The 21,769-nt window shown below is 33.1% G+C and overlaps 1 protein-coding gene across 2 annotated transcripts; it reads left to right on the top strand.

Moving 5' to 3' along the window:
- Nucleotides 1-218: 218 nt before the first annotated feature.
- Nucleotides 219-21,482, top strand: axo (axotactin). 2 transcript variants are annotated; one of them, XM_013317150.1, is made up of 30 exons: nucleotides 219-329; nucleotides 1,544-1,675; nucleotides 2,165-2,387; nucleotides 2,942-3,078; nucleotides 3,408-3,559; nucleotides 3,844-3,907; nucleotides 4,300-4,584; nucleotides 5,906-6,012; nucleotides 6,418-7,032; nucleotides 7,659-7,839; nucleotides 8,137-8,254; nucleotides 8,587-8,735; nucleotides 9,117-9,319; nucleotides 10,789-11,000; nucleotides 12,263-12,477; nucleotides 12,901-13,074; nucleotides 13,935-14,160; nucleotides 14,522-14,769; nucleotides 15,451-15,879; nucleotides 16,409-16,612; nucleotides 17,402-17,619; nucleotides 17,809-17,888; nucleotides 18,040-18,152; nucleotides 18,595-18,798; nucleotides 19,599-19,789; nucleotides 20,225-20,377; nucleotides 20,469-20,585; nucleotides 20,656-20,791; nucleotides 21,018-21,136; nucleotides 21,361-21,482. In XM_013317150.1, exons 2-30 carry the CDS (start codon nucleotides 1,567-1,569, stop codon nucleotides 21,469-21,471), a joined length of 5,493 nt encoding a protein of 1,830 aa, XP_013172604.1. In that variant the 5' UTR covers nucleotides 219-329; nucleotides 1,544-1,566; the 3' UTR covers nucleotides 21,472-21,482. The 2 variants fall into 2 exon arrangements, with proteins under 2 accessions (XP_013172604.1, XP_013172603.1); XM_013317149.1 differs by having other exon boundaries at nucleotides 12,248-12,477.
- Nucleotides 21,483-21,769: the final 287 nt, after the last annotated feature.

Raw genomic sequence — 21,769 nt, 5'->3', positions numbered from 1 at the left:
TTCCGCGTCCGCCATCGCTCCGCGTATGTCCTGTGTCATCAGTCTAACTAGGGTGACCCACGAGGACAAATTGTAGGTGTGATTACGAACTGTTATAGTCACTCCAGTGCGCGATTGCCAGGACTCGATGCCACTGGCCATCTTTATATTCACTTAAAAAAGTTTGTAAAAGTACTGGCCAATAGAAAAATGACGCATTAAATTAAAAAAAATTGAATTTAGAATCTTCTTTTTGTGCTTGTAGTGTTGATGTGCGATAAGTTGCTTGTGTAGATAAATTTATTTTTTAATTATCTCTAAGTGTGGTTAAAGGAGATTTTTATTGACACGTAAGTACATTTAAAAAAAATTATGAAAAAAAATACTTGTTTATGCCAAATTATATAAAATAATTTTGAATAGATAAAATTAATTAATTTTATATTTTATTACGTAATATTCCATGAGCGTTCTTCAAATTTTTTCAACCATGTACATTCTCGAGACAATATACCGTCCGAAATCCTCGACCGAAGACGTCTGTGTTACTTAAGCCAATTGAGCCAAACATTACACCCAGCCTCACATGACCTATCACATTTCTGCCAAATAAAACACTTATCTAAAATGCGAAAGAAAACATTTCATACGGACAGGTCAAGTTATACTGGACATTTTAGCTGTCCAACACTCGTGTGTGTATAACTCTGATTCCACGTTTCCGCTCAGTGCCCTATACGATTAGTGAAGTTTATCCATTTTGAACCTTAAATCTATTGTTTTATGATTGAAATTACATAATAACTAAATCCTATTATTATAGTGAAAAAGGAAATAGATTTTTAAAAAGAAATGGCTCTCGTATGTAAATTCAACGGTGTGTGTGTATGAAAAGAAATAAATTTAATTTAGAATATAATAAACATATTTGTATTTACTATACCAGGTGATCTTAGACCTATCATAAGTGAGATTTGTTTGAGTACTTGAATTACTAAGACATCAATGACTTGGTGTAATTTTTATACTCTAATTTTATACATGATTGGAGCCAAAACTAAAAAGGAAGAAGATAAACATCTGGCCAGCAGTATTCAAAAAAATAATTATAACCAATCATAGACCAATCTTGATTCAACTTTAATCTTACTAATAATATAAATGCGAATGTTTAGATGGATGGATGGATCGATAATCGAAAATGATTCTCTAGAAAGGCTGCATGGATCTCGCTGTTTGGCATATATGTTGAACATAGTCTGGAAGAACACATAAGCTACTAATTAAGTTTTTATTTGAAGCTGTCGCCCGCAACTCCGTCCGCGTAAAATGAAAAAAAAAATTAGTTCCCGGCAATTATTCGAAATTTTCTCGCCGTAAAAACCATCTTTGAACTTCAACTTTGAGATATGCGCTTACCAACACATTTTGCGATTCATTTTTATATTATAAAAGATTCCGCGTCGACGTAGTTGCGGGCTACAGCTAGTATAACAATAACTCATAAGAGAAATAGGAACGTAACATTTGATAGGTGAAGTTTAATAATAGACTCTTTTTGCAGATAAATGACATTAATCGAGCGGCATGGCATCGTGGCACAGAAGCGGGTTGAAGTTAATTGCGCTCCTGATGTTCTATGGAACAGCTGATGTTGACAGCAGCATGCCGGTGGACTTGGCGGCCGACGAGAAAGGTTGATTACTTCTTTCTTAATTACTAATACCAATATTTGCTACTTACCACGTACTATTATTAATATTATTAGCAGATTATTTTGCACCTGTTGGATTTTAGTAAAAATCTTTTACAAAGTTTTTTATATATCATATTTATTAAAAAAGCAACATATAGCTTCTTAAAACAATATTCTTTTTCATCCTTTTGCAATAACAATAGTGTCAGGTCTGCGGAATCCATATTGTCATATTACAAATTCTCGTTGAAAAAAATGACTGTTATCATTTTTTATATATTATAAGGTGATAAACGAGAAAACGGCCTACTAAATTCACCTAAATGGTGAATCGATTGCAAACCAAAGACATCCACAGTGACTGATACGTTGCCTACTTTTAATCAACGGAGGACATGAACAGAAAGAGATTATTTTCCCTTGCTATGCCTCCCCATCCTCAAGGCGAAAAGCCTACGAATGTTCACTTTTTAATTTTTTTTTTCGCAGCATTGCCACAAACAACAGTACAAGCAACATCAACATTATCTAGCATCGCTACGACCAATATATCAACATCAACATACGCCACCATTATACCTCCAATACCACCCAGTGATAGAGACAGATTCCTCACATTCGCGGAATCCGGACATCACCAGACGTTCATGTTCGCTAAAGATAATACATATATACAATTAGATGGAGATATCATACAAAGATTTCAGTTAAGGTAAGAGTTTACCAACCAACTTTTTTTGTAATTAAAAAAAAACTGTTTATTGTAAATAATCATTCCTATCGACTATATTAAAGGGCAAATCAATGAGCTAATTTCGTCATGTTTGTCTCAATAGCATTGATTACCAACCTGATGAGAGCGTCGGTGGCTCAGGGGTCAAGTACTTGACTTGCAATATGCAGAACCTGGGTTCGAATCCCGCCACGTACCAATGTGTTTCTAGTCGATTTCCGATTTATACATGTACATTTATCCGACGTTCTTATGCAACCTGCACATATCTGAAAAATATGTGTGAAGTCAACCAACCCGCACTTGGCCAGCGTGGTTAACTTCGACCTAATCACCCTTAACTTAGGGTAGGCTCCGAGCCCCTCGGTGGGGACGTATAGTGAGCTGATGATGATGACCAACCTGATGAAATTTATACTTTTCTTTCTTTGTTCTTCAACACAATAGTTGGTGCTGCATATAATAGTAACATTATTATTGTTCACATTTTTAACCAGAATTATACTGAAATAGATACTGTATATTTATTTCAGACTATGCAGAGAAATTTCTTTCAAATTCAGAACAAGATTACCACACGGACTATTGGTGTATCACAATGTTAAGAATCCAGTTTTCAAGATGCAGCCGTACGCGTTATACGTTATTGTGGAGAAAGGAGAGTTGAAAGGTGAAAATTAAACAAAGATTTTATATATATTTAATCCCATACAAGCTGTCGCCCTCGACTCCATCCGCGCGTAATTAAAAAAAACATGATTATTAGCATACGTGTTTTGTATTTATGACTTAAAATAAGCAAGCACTTTTGGTGTTGTTTGAAGGTTTATTGATTTTATAGGGAATTTTTTTCACAAAAACCTATCTAGACATAACCAATATTTTGAAGCAATGCATTTTGAGACAGGGCACTACAACAACTTTTCAACGAAATAGTGTTGTTAAGAGCATTTATTTTTATAAATTACACAAACTAAAATGTTTATATATACATTCCAGTTGTCCATGTGTTTGGCAAACATTTGACATCAGTGACAGTTGGGCGAGCTCTGAATAGGGACCAGTGGCACAGCGTGGTCGTCACCATAGACGTCCATGGAGCGAGACTGATCGCCAAAGTCGACCAGCTCAAAGAAGAAGTCTATTTAAAAGTGAGTCAAATTAAATTTGTCAAGGTTTGGAGCCCGGCTTTCAAATATAGCTGTTGATAAGATTGTTCGCGATAATTATCTCAAAAATTTCATGTTTTTGAAATTGGAACAAAAAATGCTTGCGCAAACAATATTTCTAAAAGACCTTACAATTTTTTTCGATTTGAGAATATGACGTCACAATATGGAGTGTGGGACAGTCCTATTCGAAATTCGCTATGTTCATAGAGTTAAGTAAATAAATAAATTATAATCAAAAATATATATTTCTCTTTTTCGCACAGGGTTTGAGTTTCGACACAAATTACGGCATCACGGACAACCTGACCTCTGTGATATTAATTGGAGGTAAGTTGATATTAATTATATCTCTGTAATAACCTTAATTTAAATAGTATTATCTTACTAATATTATAAAAGCGAATGTTTGTATGTATGGATGGATGTTTGTTTGAAGGTGAAGGCCAGAACTGCTTCATGAATCTTACTGAAATTTGGAATAGATATAGAACATAGTCTGGAAGAACACATAGCCTACTAATTAAGTTTTTTAAGTTCGCGCGGACAGATTCGCGTTCGACAGCTAGTTCGAAATAAATTTTCATCCGTAAAGTCTATATTGTGTTTAAAATTATTAACATACTGAATTCCCTTTTAAAACTAAAAGGTTTAAAGCACACTAATATGTTCATTTTGTTGGATTTAATAATGTTTCTATGAATCAAAATAATTCATTACAGGTTTAAGCTCTGAAGAGAAACTCCATGGTGTTAAATACATCATAGAATCATTTGTCGGCTGCATCAGTGATATGGTATTAAGTTCTGGTAAAGCGGCATCAGATTTGCTACCAATTGTACCACTGATTGCTACCAAACATGAAAATGTTAATGAAGGATGTTCAGATAAATGCAGAACTGTTGAGAATCTATGCTTCGAAGGTTCTAGATGTATTAATGAGTACAATGGATATAGATGTGACTGCTTTGGTACTTTATATGAAGAACAATTGTGCGATGTTTTTAGTAAGTTTTTTTTTTAAACTAGTCATAAACTCTTTGCGCGAAAAATTTTCTACGTTAGTTTTGAAATCTACAAGGCCGCTTTTTTTTTTCTTAATCTCATTTTATCTGTGGATGGTAGTAATTTTAAAAATACAATGGCGTAAACTGGCAGTGGTCTACCAACATCTGGGAATGTTAAGGTCGATTAAGTTTTAGACATACGACTTAAGTTAACCTATTTTTATCTTGGTTATTTTGACATAAATAATGACTAATCTAGTAAAACAAAAATATACAGTTTGTTCCCATCTTACATCTTACTAATATTATATAATATTATAAACGCGAATGTTTGGATGTATGTATGGATGGATGTTTGTTAGTAGATATCGCAAGAACGGCTTAAAGCATTTCGCTGAAATTTAGCCCAGATGTAGAACATAACCTGGAAGAAAACTACTACTAGACTAGACTACTAATTAAGGTTTTTTTAATTCCGCGCGGGCGGAGTCGCGTGCGACAACTATTATAAATAAACCTAGTAATTATCATTACGGTAAATCGTCAGTGGACGTCTATCAATAGATACAGTTATACGAAACGAATAACCAATAGATGTAATATTCTACTTATCTAAATAAAACTGGTTGTGTCATTTTTTTTACATGTTTTATAAATAAATTCTTTATTAATGCCTTGTCTTGTCTATTAACACTTATCAAAATGCTTAAAATTATATCTTTATACTTAACAGTCACATTTAAATCCTAAATATACTATGCTTAATCACTGCTTAAGATATAATATAGAATAATTAGCCTGGAACCAAACATTTTTAAGGCGTATTTTGTTTATTTATATATGTATGTTTAAAAATATGGATGAAAGTACATTATTGTTATTATTATTTTAATATATAAAATTCTCGTGTCACAATTTTCGTTCCCATACTTCTCCGAAACGGGTTGACCTATACTCATGAAATTTTGTGAGCATGTTGAGTAGGTCTGAGAATCGGCCAACATCTATTTTTAATCCCGCGTGGATGGAGTCGCGGGCGACAGCTAGTTTTAATATAAAAATGCAGAGGCCGCTCACTCGTATCCGAGCGGTGAGCACTAAATGTGTTAACTTGTTTGTTTAAAAAGATTTGAAAGTTTAAATCTCAAGGGAAATACCCTTTAACTACCTTCATTTAATGTTTATGAGTATAAAATTCAAGCATTACATGTGTATCCGCTACAGTGTACCCACACCTTAAATAATCGTTTCACTCGCTTTCACAAATAATTGTAATCGATTTATAATTTGTATTTGGATTACGTGATCATTTGGCTTTCAGCGGCGACAGTTCTGACGCTGAGAGGTTCGAGTTACGTGTCTTATCGGGTCTACGATTGGAAGGACCGTGTACACTCCACCAACACACGAGTCAGTCTGCATTTTAAGGTATTTTTAATTACAGTCACGTAATGCAATTACATTGCCATTACAAGAAATCAGATCAAAAAAATGTTATTAAGTACAGATTCCTGAATTTTTAATGATCACATACAGAAATTTCGTTCCATTGCTTATGTTTTTAAAATTACAAGAGTTTGCAATATTGCAACTCAAATAGGAGGAGGTATATTTGAAATAAAAATTTATTAAGTGACATTTGTAGTATATGGAAAATAACTCTATATTACAAACTGTTAACGAATGTTAAGCATCACCGCTTAGCAACTGAAATAATATTTTAAATTTGAATTGATACAATATTAAAATTATCTTAAGAACATTTAAATGTCAGACGTTTTAGCAGGTTTCGCTAACACGGCCATATTGTAAACAACTGAACGACCTTTACAGACCCGTTTTGACGACTCAGCCTTGTTTTACGCTAGCGGTCAAATAGACGACAAAAATCACTACATCGCCCTCTCTATACACCAAGAAAAAGTAGCAATACAAATCGACTTAGGAGACGGTCCAGTTGAAGATTATTTAGGAGAGAAAGTAAACAATAATAAATGGCACAATCTGACTGTTATATTGCAAGAAAAATACGCTTTTGTATACCTAGATGACGTCACAGAAACATATGAAGTGCCAGGAAACGCTAAATACGTTTGTATCGACCCAGAAATTTACATATGCGGAGGACCAGATTTGCACAAAATGAAAGGATTAAAATCCTTCAATAACTTCGCCGGTAATTTAAAATATGTTTATTACAATGACGTGTCAATTTTATATGAATTAAAGCAAAACAATCCTAAAGTACATTACATTGGAGTACTGGATCCTGAATTTGAAGAGATCGATATTGAGGTTATACCAATAACTTATCCCTTCGCAACGTCCCATATATGGTGGCCATTGAATCAGACAAACAGTATCAATTTGATTTTCGACTTTAAAACAAGTAAGAACATGGCCGTGCTCGCTTACAGTCAAATTACAACTGGGCAAGGATATTGGGAGGTACGTAAATACAATACGAATCTATAAGCTTCTAAAATAGCTCAGGCACAATTGGATTTATTTCATTTTGAAATTAAAAGAGATGACAATATGATACTGTATAGGTGACAACGCAGTGGAAACTCGCGTTAAAGAACATAAAAATGAATTCTACTCAATTTGAATCGTGTGCTCTTTACGATAGTAGACATCACCAAGGTCTTCGTGTAATGACACGTAGATTATTAAAAGTACAAAATCACGTTCAATAGATAAGCAGAAATAATTGTGTTTTATCTATTTTGCAATTTATAAAAACCTTATGCATGATTTTGTATTTTATAAATTAGACATAATAAAATGTCTTAAAACAAAAAAACAAAATCTACAATTAAATAAAACATTGTGAATTCTAAATTAAATAATAAAAAAAACAGCGTTGTGTGGAAACTTTTCGATTCTTACTTAAATCCTGTAAAGGTCAACCTCGAAAAAACTAAGGTGAACGTGACATTTACATTTTTTTATTTTAAACATTATATAGCACAGGCTATCCCTTTCATCGTCTTTGCAAAACTAACAATAATTAAGTATATGGGAATTCCCGTAAAATTCATGGCTGCATAAAAAAAAATTATTCCTTTCAGGTTAGAATGGTAAAAGAAGAAATAAGATTTGAGTTAGTACCAGATATAGGAACAAACGTAACAGTACTAAAGTCGGTTAAATTTAACGTCAGCAATGATTGGCATACTGTTGAACTAGATTATAGAAAAGGAAGGATTAAGCTAAGTGTTGACAATCATAATAAACACGCACAAATGTTTGGTAAGTACAGTACAGATAAAAATACTATGAAGAGTAACTGAGCACTAAAAAAGTAAACTCGCTAAAATAGCAAAATGACTGGCGAATATACACATCTATGAGGGTTGCAGATGCGTTGCCAACCTTAAATAGCCAAAAATGGATATTTACCATACTTACAAAATCCCTTCTCTCGATAAATCACACAGATTTAGACTCTAAAGGATACTCCATTTGTTTTAATTTCAAACATATTCAGGCAACATTGTCAAAGTCAATTTGAATTAACATACAAATAACATTTAGTCATCCAAACAGGTTTGGATTTTCAACTTCAAGATAAAATAGTAATTGGTAGCGGACTAAAATCGGCGAATTTGGGTTTAATCGGATGCATGCGGAACATTAAAATCAATGGCCTTATTATAGAACCAAGGTAATACGATCAAAATAATTACTCGCACATTTTATCTACAAGGAAAGCTACAAAACTACGCTTTATAATAATTGTCAACTAATAGTTTTTACTTTTGTAAGATCTATATCATAACTGTATCTAGCCTAGAATTGATTATTTTTTTCTCTATATCCAGTGTGAGAGATACATCCGTTTGAAGTAACTATTACGTTAAAGCCAAGTAATAAAGTAAATCGGGTGACGCCACAAAATTTATTGTCCCTTTCTAATATTTTTCCTTACAATTAAGACCATGAAATCCAATAATTTGAAAGGAATATTCTCATTCTTTACTTTCAAAATGTTGCAAGGTTCGTGATCAATACGGAGAGAGTTGTGGGTGAGGTGGCGATAGACGACTGCCGCTACGTGGACCCTTGCACCAGACCAAACACGTGTGAACATGGTGGCATCTGTTCTATCAGGGAGGACAGAGTTATATGCAACTGTGATAACACTGGTAATAAATATGTTATTATTATTATTACTGCATGACTTCACACGAGCAGTAAACTGCTCTCGAACTTCGCACTAACAAGCACTTAGGAGAATCTCACTCTTGTAATTTAAAGAATGTTTTCAAAGGCCTAATGATTCTTTGAAGTGGGCAAGAGAAATATTAGTAAATTTGGAATAATTTAATAATGTTATCTAAGAGAAATGAGCTAAAAATAGGATTAAAGGAGCATATTTATTTGGCTGTTGATAAAATCTCATCCCAAACTAATCTGAGCTTTGTTTATTACAGATGTGCAGTATCTTGTCATTTACAACGCCTGATATTAACAAATAGCACGATAAAAACACAATTTATCTACTTAACAAAAACATAACATTTCAGGTTATATCGGAGAGAATTGCCATTTCGCAACATTTAGAAAGACCTGTGAAGAACTTGCACTACTCGGGTATACAAGGAATGATGTCTATCTCATAGACATTGATGGAAATGGAAAGTTCCCACCAGCTCATGTGAAGTGTGAGTTTCAGATTGAGGCAGATTCGTCTACGACTGTGGTGGAACATAACCTGCCTAGCCAAGTTGTAAGTTATCCTATTACTTTAAAAATGCTTAACATATTTCTTTGGAGAAACAAAATGGTTGGAAAATCTCATTTATCGTTGGTTTCTAAGCCCAAAATCCCCGTTTAAAAATATTGTTACCTCTGTTTTGTTGACTGATATGTTTTATAGAGTGATATTGGTCTCAGAAACCCACGGTTACTAATGTTACAGTAAATTCTGTTTTTAAATGTCGAATGTCTTCCTTTACAAAGCTGAAGATCGGGGTGTTAAAACTATTTTTGAAGTCACCACCATTGCTATTTACTTTTGCAAAATATTTTGTCACTTTTTTTCATTAATTCTTTGAAAATGGAATACAAAAAAACAAAACACACTCTAATAGAAATACAATATTGCAAATTTTAATTAACATCTTTATGAATATGAAATTGAAGTTTAAATTAATTCTTGTGTACACATCAATGATTCGTTCTTAAAACCAATTAAAAGTTACGATAAGTCTAAAGTAAAAATATAAAGTAAAATCAATATTTTCCAATAAAGCCCTTTAACGGTTCTTCGAGCACTTTAAGCCGCGGAGACTTGCCTGCAAATTAATTTTAAAGCCTTCATTACTTAGCATCGAACTTGATTCATTTTCTTTTTCGTATAAAATCTAATAAGTAATATTTCAAATTAAATTAATGTAGTCTTAATGTAAGATGTTTTTTAATTATTTTTACCAAATACATTTGGGACGTAAAGTCTGACTTACATTTTGTTATACAACAAGCTTTTGTGTCTGCAAAGTTTTAAAGGTCAATACATGAAGGTGAAACGAGTGTCTGAACGAAATATAGCATCAAAAGGACACAATATCACGTGTAATTTAAGATACAATTTGGTGTTATGAAATTATAAATTTAAAAGAGAAATAACGCGCCTTATCGTCGCCATGCAAACGTATTAGTCTGTTACGGATTAAAAAATAAATATATATATATATTATATGTCATCATCAGCTCACTATACGTCCCCACCGAGGGGCTCGGAGCCTACCCTAAGTTAAGGGTGATTAGGCCATAGTCAACCACGCTGGCCAAGTGCGGGTTGGTTGACTTCACACATATCTTTGAATTTCTTCTCAGATATATGCAGGTTGCATCACAATGTTTTCCTTCACCGTAAGAACGTCGGATAAATGTACATATGTAAATCGGAAATCGAAAAACACATTGGTACATGGCGGGATTCGAACCCAGGACCTGCAGATTGCAAGTCAAGTGCTTGACCACTGAGCCACCGACGCTCCATATATATATATATATATATATTATATAATATTTTATAATGTGTTATCGCTAATTAAAATGTCGCTACTGCTATAACTAGGCTTGAAATATTTAATATTACGAATAACCAATAACAATGCACACTACCTTACTTTTGAACAGGTCAACGCCATCTAGTTACAAATTAGTAAAACCAAATATTATTAAACTTTCTAGGATGTTCGATCGGCGTCAGGTCAAGACTTTAGCTTCAAGATAAAGTATAGAGAGTTCACAGCAGAAATGATACAAGAACTCATATCCCATTCTTTGTTCTGTCGTCAGTACATCAAATACGATTGTAACATGGCACCTCTAGAACTGCATAGTGCTACGTGGTTTATATCTTCTTCGAACGACACCGTTGACTATTTAGGAAATGTTAAAAGGTAATTCATTTAAAATAAAAAAACTTTATTCTTCCCTGACGATTTTATTTCAATCAAACGAACAGCTCCTAAACCGAACAATAGAATTGTATTTTGTGATTTTCTTGGACACTAAATAATTTACAGTGCAAAGGAAATTAGATACGTATATATAAAGGTGAGTATAGAATAGAGCATTTACTTGTAACAGAACAACGAGCCGCTCAATATGTTCTAACGTATCACTCTTTCACCGTGATTTTACCTATATTATTCCATCAGTAAGAACGGTACATTACAAAGAAATGTTTGAGAAAGTGCTGTAGTGTATATTCACCTTAAGATGATAAAAATATAAGACGTCCAATCCATTGCTATGTTAACAATTGAATTGAACAAATGAATCCTAAATTTGCAGACCATTCGGTAGTTTGGCTTCGGCCCTCATATCCGTTAATACGACCCTTAACCTTCCTTAAATTTTATCACCGCTACCTTTTCGAGTCAATAATCACAATCCGATAGGGTCGATAATACTTAGCGAAAATTAAATCGTGAATACCCACATGCGATTACATGCTGCCATCCTTTTTATTGCTAATTTGATGGTCTTTAGCTGTTACAATTTCTGCTCTTTTATCCTTTTACCCTTACATATTTTATCCTTACTTATATATTTATATTATATATTATAACAAAAGGGGATGAAAGTTTGTTTTAAAATATGTAAGGTTTATGTTAATGTTTTGTGAGTTTAATATTATATGTTTTATTGTTATATATTATAAGTGTTAATAGAATAAATAGCCTAAATAATTAAAATGTTATCCAAAATTTCACGTGGACGAAGTTGCGGGCACAGCAAGTTCATAAATTTTATTCGAATTCTTTTTTTGTGTGGCAATATTCTTCCCTTCTGTTCTGTTCTGTTCTGAAATATATTATAGCTGAGTGTTCGGTCACTGAAGGCCGGCAACGCATCTGTGATTCCTCTGGTATTACTGATGTCCATGGGCGTCGTTGAACACCTCGGTGTTCCTGCTGCTCGTTTGCCCCCTTCTGTTATAAAAAAAAACTTGAATATTTAGATTTATATGAATATTATTATCGATTTATATACTTGAATAGAAAATATATAATATATCTATATAAAACAACTAAGATACTATCTCTAAGCAGGAATACCAACTTAATATTTTTATTTCCCGTTTAAGAAGTTTAACTTAATTTTTTCCGGGAGTAATGCTTGCCAAACATTCATCGGAAAGAAATTTAATTTCCAGAGGTTACTGTCCGTGCGGAGTAAACGCGACATGCGTGAACCCAACAAAGTCGTGCAACTGTGATGCCAATGAGAACAAATGGCACGCGGATGAAGGCATTCTCCTGGACCCGAAAAGTCTTGGTATTACGGAGATGTTTTTCCTGCAGCAGAAAGATTTGACTGAAGAAGCCCAGGGTAGAATTACTCTGGGACCTTTGGAATGTGTCGAGACTAGTAAGTGTTTGAATTAGTTATTTCTAAGTTACATAAATTATAATCTTTTTCTTCGATTCCCAAACAGAATTGCTTAAGTTATGTTATACTAAAACAAATGTAAGGAAAAACAATTTAAGGATAAAGTGGAGAAAGAATAATAGAAAAAGGAAGCTGTATGAATTTACTAGTAGTCGTTCCAAGTCCAGGCTATGTTCTACATCTATGCCATATTTCAAAAATATCAATTGAGCCGTTTCGGAGATACCTTGTAACAAACATCCATCTATTAAAACATTCGTAATATAAGTAAGACAAAAGAAATGTCCACGGGCATCGTTGAACACCTCGGTGTTTCCACTGCTCGTTTACCTTCTGTTATAAAAAAAATAAACGTAACTATATCCGAACTTCACAATACTTCACTTAATTCACACTTCACAGATACTCAACGATACGTGGTGACATTCACAACTTCACAATCCTACATCGAAGTGCCAGGATGGAGGAAAGGAGATATCGCGTTCAGTTTTAGAACAACAGGCACCAGCGCCATCTTGTTATTCCAGCCGCCTATAAGACCAAACTATCCATCTTTTATGGTAGCTTTAACTAGCGGTGAGTATTAGAAACAAATCTTAATAATTACCACCTATTATTTATTTTACTAAAATAAGGCAATCGTACAATTTTATATTTTCATGGGAAATATTGCAATTTTGTTAGAAATATTAAGTTACGTGTGAATTAAAATTGTTTAAAAAGAAACGGCAAAAATTATATTAAAACGTGAAGTGTGTTTTTAGAGGATTATTTAAATATACGTATTATTGTAAGGCTTTGCGTAAAAATTTTGAGATATCCTTTTTACAACGTAGGCCTTCGTTTAGAGCAAGGTATAGTAGAACCAATTGTGTAAGCTTGACCTTAAATTTTTGAGGATTAAAAACATATATGTGAATTTTCAGACCATGATATAAAGTATTGGTTAACAATATTTCTCAGCGGAGCCTAAAAAAGTTTCGAATCTGTAATAAATTAAACAAATAAAAACACAAAGGTTCGCTTTGCCAGGGGTTTGGCAAAGTATTACATACCTCGCGAGAGCCTGTTGTATGTAAATTTCAAACATATTTCAATGTTTGTTAAACCCTTTTTACTAAAAGATAACAAAGAGAATTCTAGTAGCAAAATATAACACGAAAGAAGTCTAGCACCAAAAAAATCACGTATATAACCAAGTGATACAATTAATTTAAATTGAACTCATTTACTATATTACAATATTATCTAAAACAGGCTGGCACTGGCATATACATCTATAAAAAATTAAATAACTTTACAAAGTAAACTAAACGTGTCCATAATTATATGTTTACAAAAATACGTTTACAAATTTTACACGTATGTAGGATAGATTGTATTATAGCAGGAGATAGTAGTGTTGTAGTTAACTCTATTTATTTACGTCCCAACAGAACATGAATTGACATTCAACTTCACACTAAACACTGGCACCACAAGGAAACTGGTCATCAACTCGAAAAGAAAACTAAACGGCGGAGAATGGCACAAGATATGGATAGATTACAACTTCTATCACGTCCGGTTTATGCTGAACACAGAATACCAAATGCTGAATTTACTACAAGAAGAAGAATTCGGACCGTTTGAAGGATCAATGTTCATAGGTGGTGCTACTGCGTGAGTTGATTAGATGATTAAATTAAATTTACAAATATGTTGTGATAAAAGCAATTGTCATCATTCAATTCCGAATATTTCAAGCGTCAATAGCCTATTAAGGGTACGGATTTCCGATCTTGCGGTCGGGGGTTCGAACCCCGCCTTTCGACTATTGTCGTAAACCATAGCATATAGCGTAAGCATAAGCATAGAGCTTAGTTGGAATGTTACAATAATTAGTAAATTAACAAATATGGTATAACCAGACCACCATTTTAAATTTAAAAAAACTACAAAAAACATATTCTTTTTAAGCTATAAATTACAATTATAAAGGCATAGGATAAAATAAAAGAGCATCATTTTTCCAAAATTACAGGGAACATTTAAAAAAATCAGCGGTACATCAAGGGCTAATAGGCTGTTTCAGAGGTTTAGTCGTGAACGGAGAAGTTCTAGACATATACAGTTATATGTCGGTACATTTGTCGGAGATCATCAAAGACTGTAAACCATCGTGCGTACCTAACCCTTGTCAGAATAAAGCTACTTGCAAAGAGCTCTGGTCAACATATGAATGCATCTGCAAAAACCCTTGGGCACATCTTGGTGTGCATTGCGAAGAAAGTAAGTTCTCAATCTACTTAACTTTTGGTAGGAATTCCTTTTTTTTCAACATAACAGAATGACAACTAAAAGTACCTTTTACTTGTAAATGTCTCGAATATTTAAAAATAAAATTATTTATATATAAAAGAAAGTCGTGTTAGTTACACTATTTATAACTCAAGAACGGCTTTACCGATATGGCTGAAAATTCGTGAGGAAGTAGCATAGAGCCAGAAGACAGACATAGGATACTATTTATTCATTTTTGTCCTATTTTTTTTTCGAATTTATGCCTTGAAGAGCTGCTTTTTATTTATCTTATTTATATATTAAGTCTTTTTATATATCCACGCGGACGGAGTCGCGGGCGACAGCTAGTTTACAATATAATAACGTTTGTAATACGTAAACATTCTAATCGCTTATATTAAATTCATTGACGACAGATGAAACAATGTTGCAATCATTAATAAAATTATTTATATCCTTGCTTATCGCGAGATATTACGATAATAAATTTTACAGCTTTTATAAATCACCGCAACGGACACTTTAGCAATTACATAAAGTAATGGATTAAATAGCTTATACGTTATAGGAAATATCTTGTATGCACAATAGCAATTATTATCTACGTAACATCGTGTCAAATCCTAATTGATGTTCCGAGCCGTGTAATATTTGAAACACGTTCCACAGATATAAACGAAAAGGCACTAACATTTCAAACGAAAGAAGCTTATTTAAAGAAGAATTATTTAGTTGACAATGAAACTGATGCAGAGAAACATAGATTGAAGAAAATGATGACGGAAAATGTATTGATGAATCTAAGAACGTACGACGATAACGCTTTAGTACTCTACGCTAATGACAATCTTAATAATTTCATACATTTGTTCATTCACAATGGAACACAAATTATTTATTTATTCAATGATGAAGACGAAATCATTGAATTAAATGTAACTTATGATAGAATTAATAAAGGAGAAAGTGTACAGATCGCAATCATACGAACAGAAAACACGACAACTTTACACGTGAACGATAAGAACAATACAATCGGGAAAGTAGCGAAACTTCTATCCAACTATACCAATAAGCCTTGGATTAACCCAGAATTAGGTAAGTTTTGTTTCCCGGAACATCTGAAATTTTAGCTTATCTCTAATGTAGTCGCTGTAGTTGTGTAAATAGAAATTGCGAACTTAAACTCAAGTTGGTAGTTTACGTTTATTGTCTCACCTAAATTTGTGTCGGGCAAATTTTAGTTTTACAATTTCGAAGTAGTTGAAGAGGTTTATAAAGTGAAGCGCGCTACAACAAAGGATTCACCACTGATGGAATTGGGTCTTGAAAATAGTTGACTTGTAATTATTTACTCTATTTGCTTAGGAAGACAATAGAAAAATGCCCATGTCTAATATTATTGAATCACAAAAGGGATATATAGGTACCTAGATTTCTAAATGAAGTAAATAATATTTAATTACTTAGACATTTTTCTTACTTGCATTCGCAGTTTGTTAATAACATACGTAATCAAAATGATATATTAACATACAAAACATATTTTAGTAGGATTATTAACAATTAATTACGTCTTTACAATATCATATTAAATAACTGTAAACCAATTGTTACATATTTCCAGAAGTGATACGACCACAAAGACCACCAGCACCACCAACAGATTATTTCCAGATGAACCTCGGAGGTTACGACCAATACTCCTTACATCTCGCGCCGAGAGCAAATCTCTTGCCTCAAGGCGGCTACGTCGGATGTGTTAGAGGATTCAAAATAGCAGACCACGTTGTTGACTTATCGAGGAAAGCGTTACAAAATATCGACCAAGGTACAGCATAAAAATACTTTAAAACTCCAAAGGAACATCGTAATTATTTTCAATTATCAATAAAAAAATAACCCTAGATTTTACTGACGTAAAGGGATATTATGCTGTACTCAATCGGCTGTCAAGATTTTATAACTCTACGTAGTATTGCACAATAATAGTCAACGTAAAGTTCTTAGTATTTAAATCTAATTAATCTTAGTAGGTTGTTTTAAAAGCTTAAGTCAGGATTAAAAGCTGCATAAGAGAAAGTTTACTTTTTTAACAAAACTTTAACAGGATTCCAAGCTGCTCAGCAAAACTTAAAAGCAAGCAAACAACATTATATCGTTGTTGTAAATATAAAAGCGGAGGCTTCCGCAGAAAAGGGGGAATAAAGTTACGTTAAACAAAAAGTCTGTACTTCATTAAAGTTGCTTACAGCAAAGCAACTTGAATCTAAGTTGTTGTTAAGCCAACGATGTAATTTCATAACGTTAGGAATTTCTAAATTTATTTTAACAACATTTACGTTAACCACTTGTCTTTTTTAAATGAATTAATTTAATCATCACTTTTGTCTTTCTGTTTTCTCCACTTTTGAATACGAGGCTTTGTACTCCGTTCTCTCTCTATCTCTGTACGTCTCTTAATTGTTGGTCCTGTGTAACCTCTCTTCTTGGCCGTCTTTCTTACAATATCCCTCCAATGCCGTGCTTGGCATGGTGGATGGCAGTATGTATTATAGTCTCAAGCTACCTCTTCCTATCTTTCTTTTACTTTAGCAATAATAAATCTATCTATATATAGATCTAACGGGAGTTCTGCCAGAATGTAATATGAAATGCGACTCGGAACCTTGTAAAAATGGCGGCGTTTGTACTGAAGATTTTACAAATCAAGAGAGCAGCTGTGATTGTGAGCTAACGAGCTACTTTGGAGAGTATTGTATGGAGGAAAAAGGTGCCGACTTTAATGGGGAAAGTATTTTGCAGCGGCGATTCGTTCTTTTAGGTCCAGTGCTTAAAGTAAGTAACTGACTTCACCTTTATTTTTTAACCTAATTTCTTAATACTTAATAATTCGTTACTTAAAAACAAATCGGTATTCTCTTCAGTTTTCAGCTAGATTCAGATCTAGTTTATTGGATTTTTGTAAGTTGATTCGAGTGTGATTTTTAAAGAAATGTGTGGAAGTTAATTAAATTAAATTTTCAGGTTAAAATAAAATTGGCATTTTCTAGTAATGATCTCAGACAGAAGAATACAGTTCTTTTATTGGTACAGACTGAAAATAAGTAAGTAGAAAAATTTATATAATAAAAACTCTTTCAATATGGAATAATTTATTTACGTATCAACGTACTTTAAATAAATCAAGCACAAATCTGTCTATAATAATTTCAAGGTATGCTTTCTTGAAACTCAATAAAATCAAGATTTTTTTAGGCGTAGCTACTATTTACTTGTGGCGATAACTCAGGACGGATATCTTAAGTTCGAGGAAGATCGAGAGGAATATGCTTATGGTGCTGAGGTGAAAAATAGAAACTTTCTAAATGGTAAATTAAAAAATACGTACAAAACCTAACCTACTACCTACTAACAAATACCTTCCTGATACTGTCTGGTCAACTGATTTCGATTGCCGAAATACTGATAGAAAACATATTTGTTATCATTTTCACAAAAATCGGAGGACCAAGAGTTACGAAGTAACAAAAATAGAAAACATACAGACAAATTGAGAACCTCCTCCTTTTTGAAGCCGTTTAAAAAACAGCAATTTTTCCATAGGTTACTTTTTCAACTAACATTATTTCTATAATCGTGGGATTTCACTAACGAAAAATCTGTATAAAGATATATTTCCACTGATTGTCTTTGAAGTAAAAGGGATAACGATATATTTACATGTCTTTCGCTAGTGTAAATTCACGGTAAGCTGCTCCAATTGTGTATCTACAAGACGTGATAAATGAACAAATTGAATTTGTTGAACAGGAGCCCGTCATACTGTGTATTATACGAGAGTAGGTCAAGAAGCTAAGCTCTTAATAGACAGAATAGAGGTGCCGCTTGAGAAACTTCCACCTCAAGGCCTGTGGGAGGTGTTTGATGTGGGCTCTAACGAAGTGCAAATAGGGGGCCTCAACACCACTGACCCCCGACTCATGATTTATAAGGGTTATAACGGCTGTCTATCCAGTAAGTAACTTTATACCTATTTAGTGTTATTGTAAAATTAAAGAATTATTTTCTTGTTTAATCGTAAAGCCTAAACATTTTTACCATAGACAAAGTTAATATTTTACGATTAAACTCGTATAGTACAAATTAGCTATGCTCATTTTACAACTTCATTTAACTAAATAATTTTCAGAAAGTAACTAAAAAGTAAAAAAAAAATAGATGTATTTATACACATCTGTTGTTATGAATAGCAGCTATAAAAAAAGGTTAAAGCATTCCGAATTCGTGACTCTATTTTAACAAAATTTTATAATTCCCGAATTTAAGACTTCCTAGTAACGCAGTCGGATTAATTTTATGAAATCCTAGTTTCAAATCCGCTGCAATGTTAACTAGGGCTTCCCGGGTTTGAGTTTTATTAAATGTAAGCTTCTGATGTCCCACTTATCAACATTTTTTCAAGTGTTATTCAATTTAGAAATCAGTAAAATGATCTAGAAATCCTGATTTTTCAAATTGACACAATATTCATTAGAACGATATTAATTAACCAAAAATAGTTTTCATTGACACTGGACACTAAGAAATTATTTTAAAGTTCACTCACTGTTTAATTCTCTTCTTTAATGTAAAAAAAAACTCATATGCGCGTAAAGAATATAAAAGCAGATGTTTGGCTATTGTCACTACATGTTCTATTTATTGTATTATACAAACACGACTAAAGTCCGAACACGCACGTGTCTTCAAGCAATTCAGTATGGACGTATAGTGGGCTGATGATTATGATAACTAAAGTACAGCTATTGTTACAGACATATTTGTTGAGTTGAACGACTACGAGATGAAGCCATTAGAGGAATACATGCTGTTCACAAGATCTGACGCTGAAAAGGTGAACGCGGTAAACGCACGCGGTGTTCGCAGCGCACAATGCTCCGCGGACTTCGATGATACGTGGCCGGAGCGTGATCAACTGGCAACGCATAATGGAAGTTTCCTTATTGTATGTTACTATTTCACAATTCTGCTAAGTTAATTAAGTTAAATCTAAGCTGAAGTCTGATAAATTGTTTAGAATCATTCCTTATTTCGTAAAAAAGTGGTCAAATTGTAATTCTGTCCGAATACTGCTAACAGCGATGGTTACCTTAACTCACAATAGAACCAATTATTTTGTCTGATAAAAATTGATCTGCAATATCACATACGACCAATTGACCAAAAATAACCATCTTCAGGAAACTGATAAAGAAATTACTTTAATATTCTTGCGCAAACTAATTAAACACAACCGTAAAGTTCATTGCCGAAATACTTATAAGAAAAAGTTCTCTTGTCTTGTTTTTTCCGAGAGAATGAGAAGGATGAAAAATATGTTTTTATACAAGCAATTCGACAGTGGAAACTAACAGTTACGTGTGAACTTGTCGCTTGACAGAGTGTTGATAAGACGTGGGTGGAAGATCCTCCTGCGAGAGCGCCTTACGACTCTATACACCAACAACCCGATGCCGAAGAAGAAAACACTGATAAATTCTTCATAGCTCTAATAGTCATATTCTTGCTTGGACTATTCTATTGTGGATCACATGTAAGTATAAACAAAGACAATTTGCAAAAATATTCGCACAGATTAAACGCACAGAGAAAAACTTACTGCCAACAATTGTTTAAATTGACAGATGTGGCGGACCCACAAAGCACATAAACTGCGTTTAGAAAAAGAAACTGATGAAAATATAATGCGTAATAAAGAGAAAGCTATAAAATTACAAGAACCTAGCGTGTCATTTCTACAGGTAAATAATTAAATTATCGCAGCTAAAAACTTTGCTAAAATCTGTATGATATTGTTATGTTATTTTTCAGCTTAATAAAGAAGATAGTGTTCAAGGAAAGGAAGAATTAAAATCAAATGGTGTGACAATAGACATAACTCCGACGGTAATTGTGGAAACCAGCGATGAGAAACCAGTGGCCAGGAAGGGTTCTTTGAGATTTCGAGGTACTGTTATTACAAAAAAAATACATAAACATGGAGTTTAATTAGCTGAAATCCTCATTCTCAGCTTTAAAGGATAAAATATTAAGTACCATTTCTCCAAATAGAACCAAGAAGTCTAGTATTTTTACGGAGCTTTAGTCATTAGACACTTGTGTAGTGCAATAAATCTTGTAAAAAAACGAGTACGTCTTTACGTAAAAATGTATAATGATCAAACGTCTTTCAGAAATCATAGACAAAGACGTCGCTTTTGAAACGTTGGAAGAAAAAGACGAAACATTAGAAAACGAAGAAGATGAAAATACTTCAGAAAAAGACACAGAAGATGAAGAAGAAACTGAAACGGTAAAATCGCTATAAAATTCACAACTAACCGTCAAACTCTATTTTAGTATACTTGTACAAAAAATGTATCGCTGTCTCTATTTTTTTAAAGAGATTCAGAGGAATAACCCACAATTAGTGTTTCGGATATATGGGTTAATAAAGTATTCAATACATTTTAACTCTCATAGGACATGATGCAATTACATTTTAGTAATTATTCTTTTTAAAAACATTTGTTACAGGAATCCAACGACGTGTTAGAAAAAAATAATAACGGATTACCCGTGATGCCCTCACAATCACCATATAAAATTGATGAAGAAAGTTCAATCGAACTGACTACGAGTGCATAATTATTATAATTAGTTAAAAATAATATACGATTAAATGTTACATTATTCTTTTTCATTCTACTGCTCGCAAATTGTTTTTTTAGATGGTAATGAACCTTGGATTCCGATGTTATAGCAAAAGACTGAAAATTAATGTAAAGGAAGTTTCAATACTATCAGCCCTATTTGTTTTTAACCGAATTGTTATGAAATTAAAACATAATTTTTAAGCCAGATGCAATCACTTCTGTTTTTAGAATAAAAAAGCATAGACCTATTGCGCACATGACCCGGTACTTGTTCAAATTTTTCTAAATCC

The sequence above is a fragment of the Papilio xuthus genome, unplaced genomic scaffold, assembly GCF_000836235.2.
Source record: "Papilio xuthus unplaced genomic scaffold, Pxut_1.1 DF826945.1, whole genome shotgun sequence".
Classification (NCBI taxonomy): domain Eukaryota; kingdom Metazoa; phylum Arthropoda; class Insecta; order Lepidoptera; family Papilionidae; genus Papilio; species Papilio xuthus.
The sequence above is the reverse complement of the archived record's forward strand: the minus strand, read 5'-3'. Positions and strand labels throughout refer to the sequence as shown.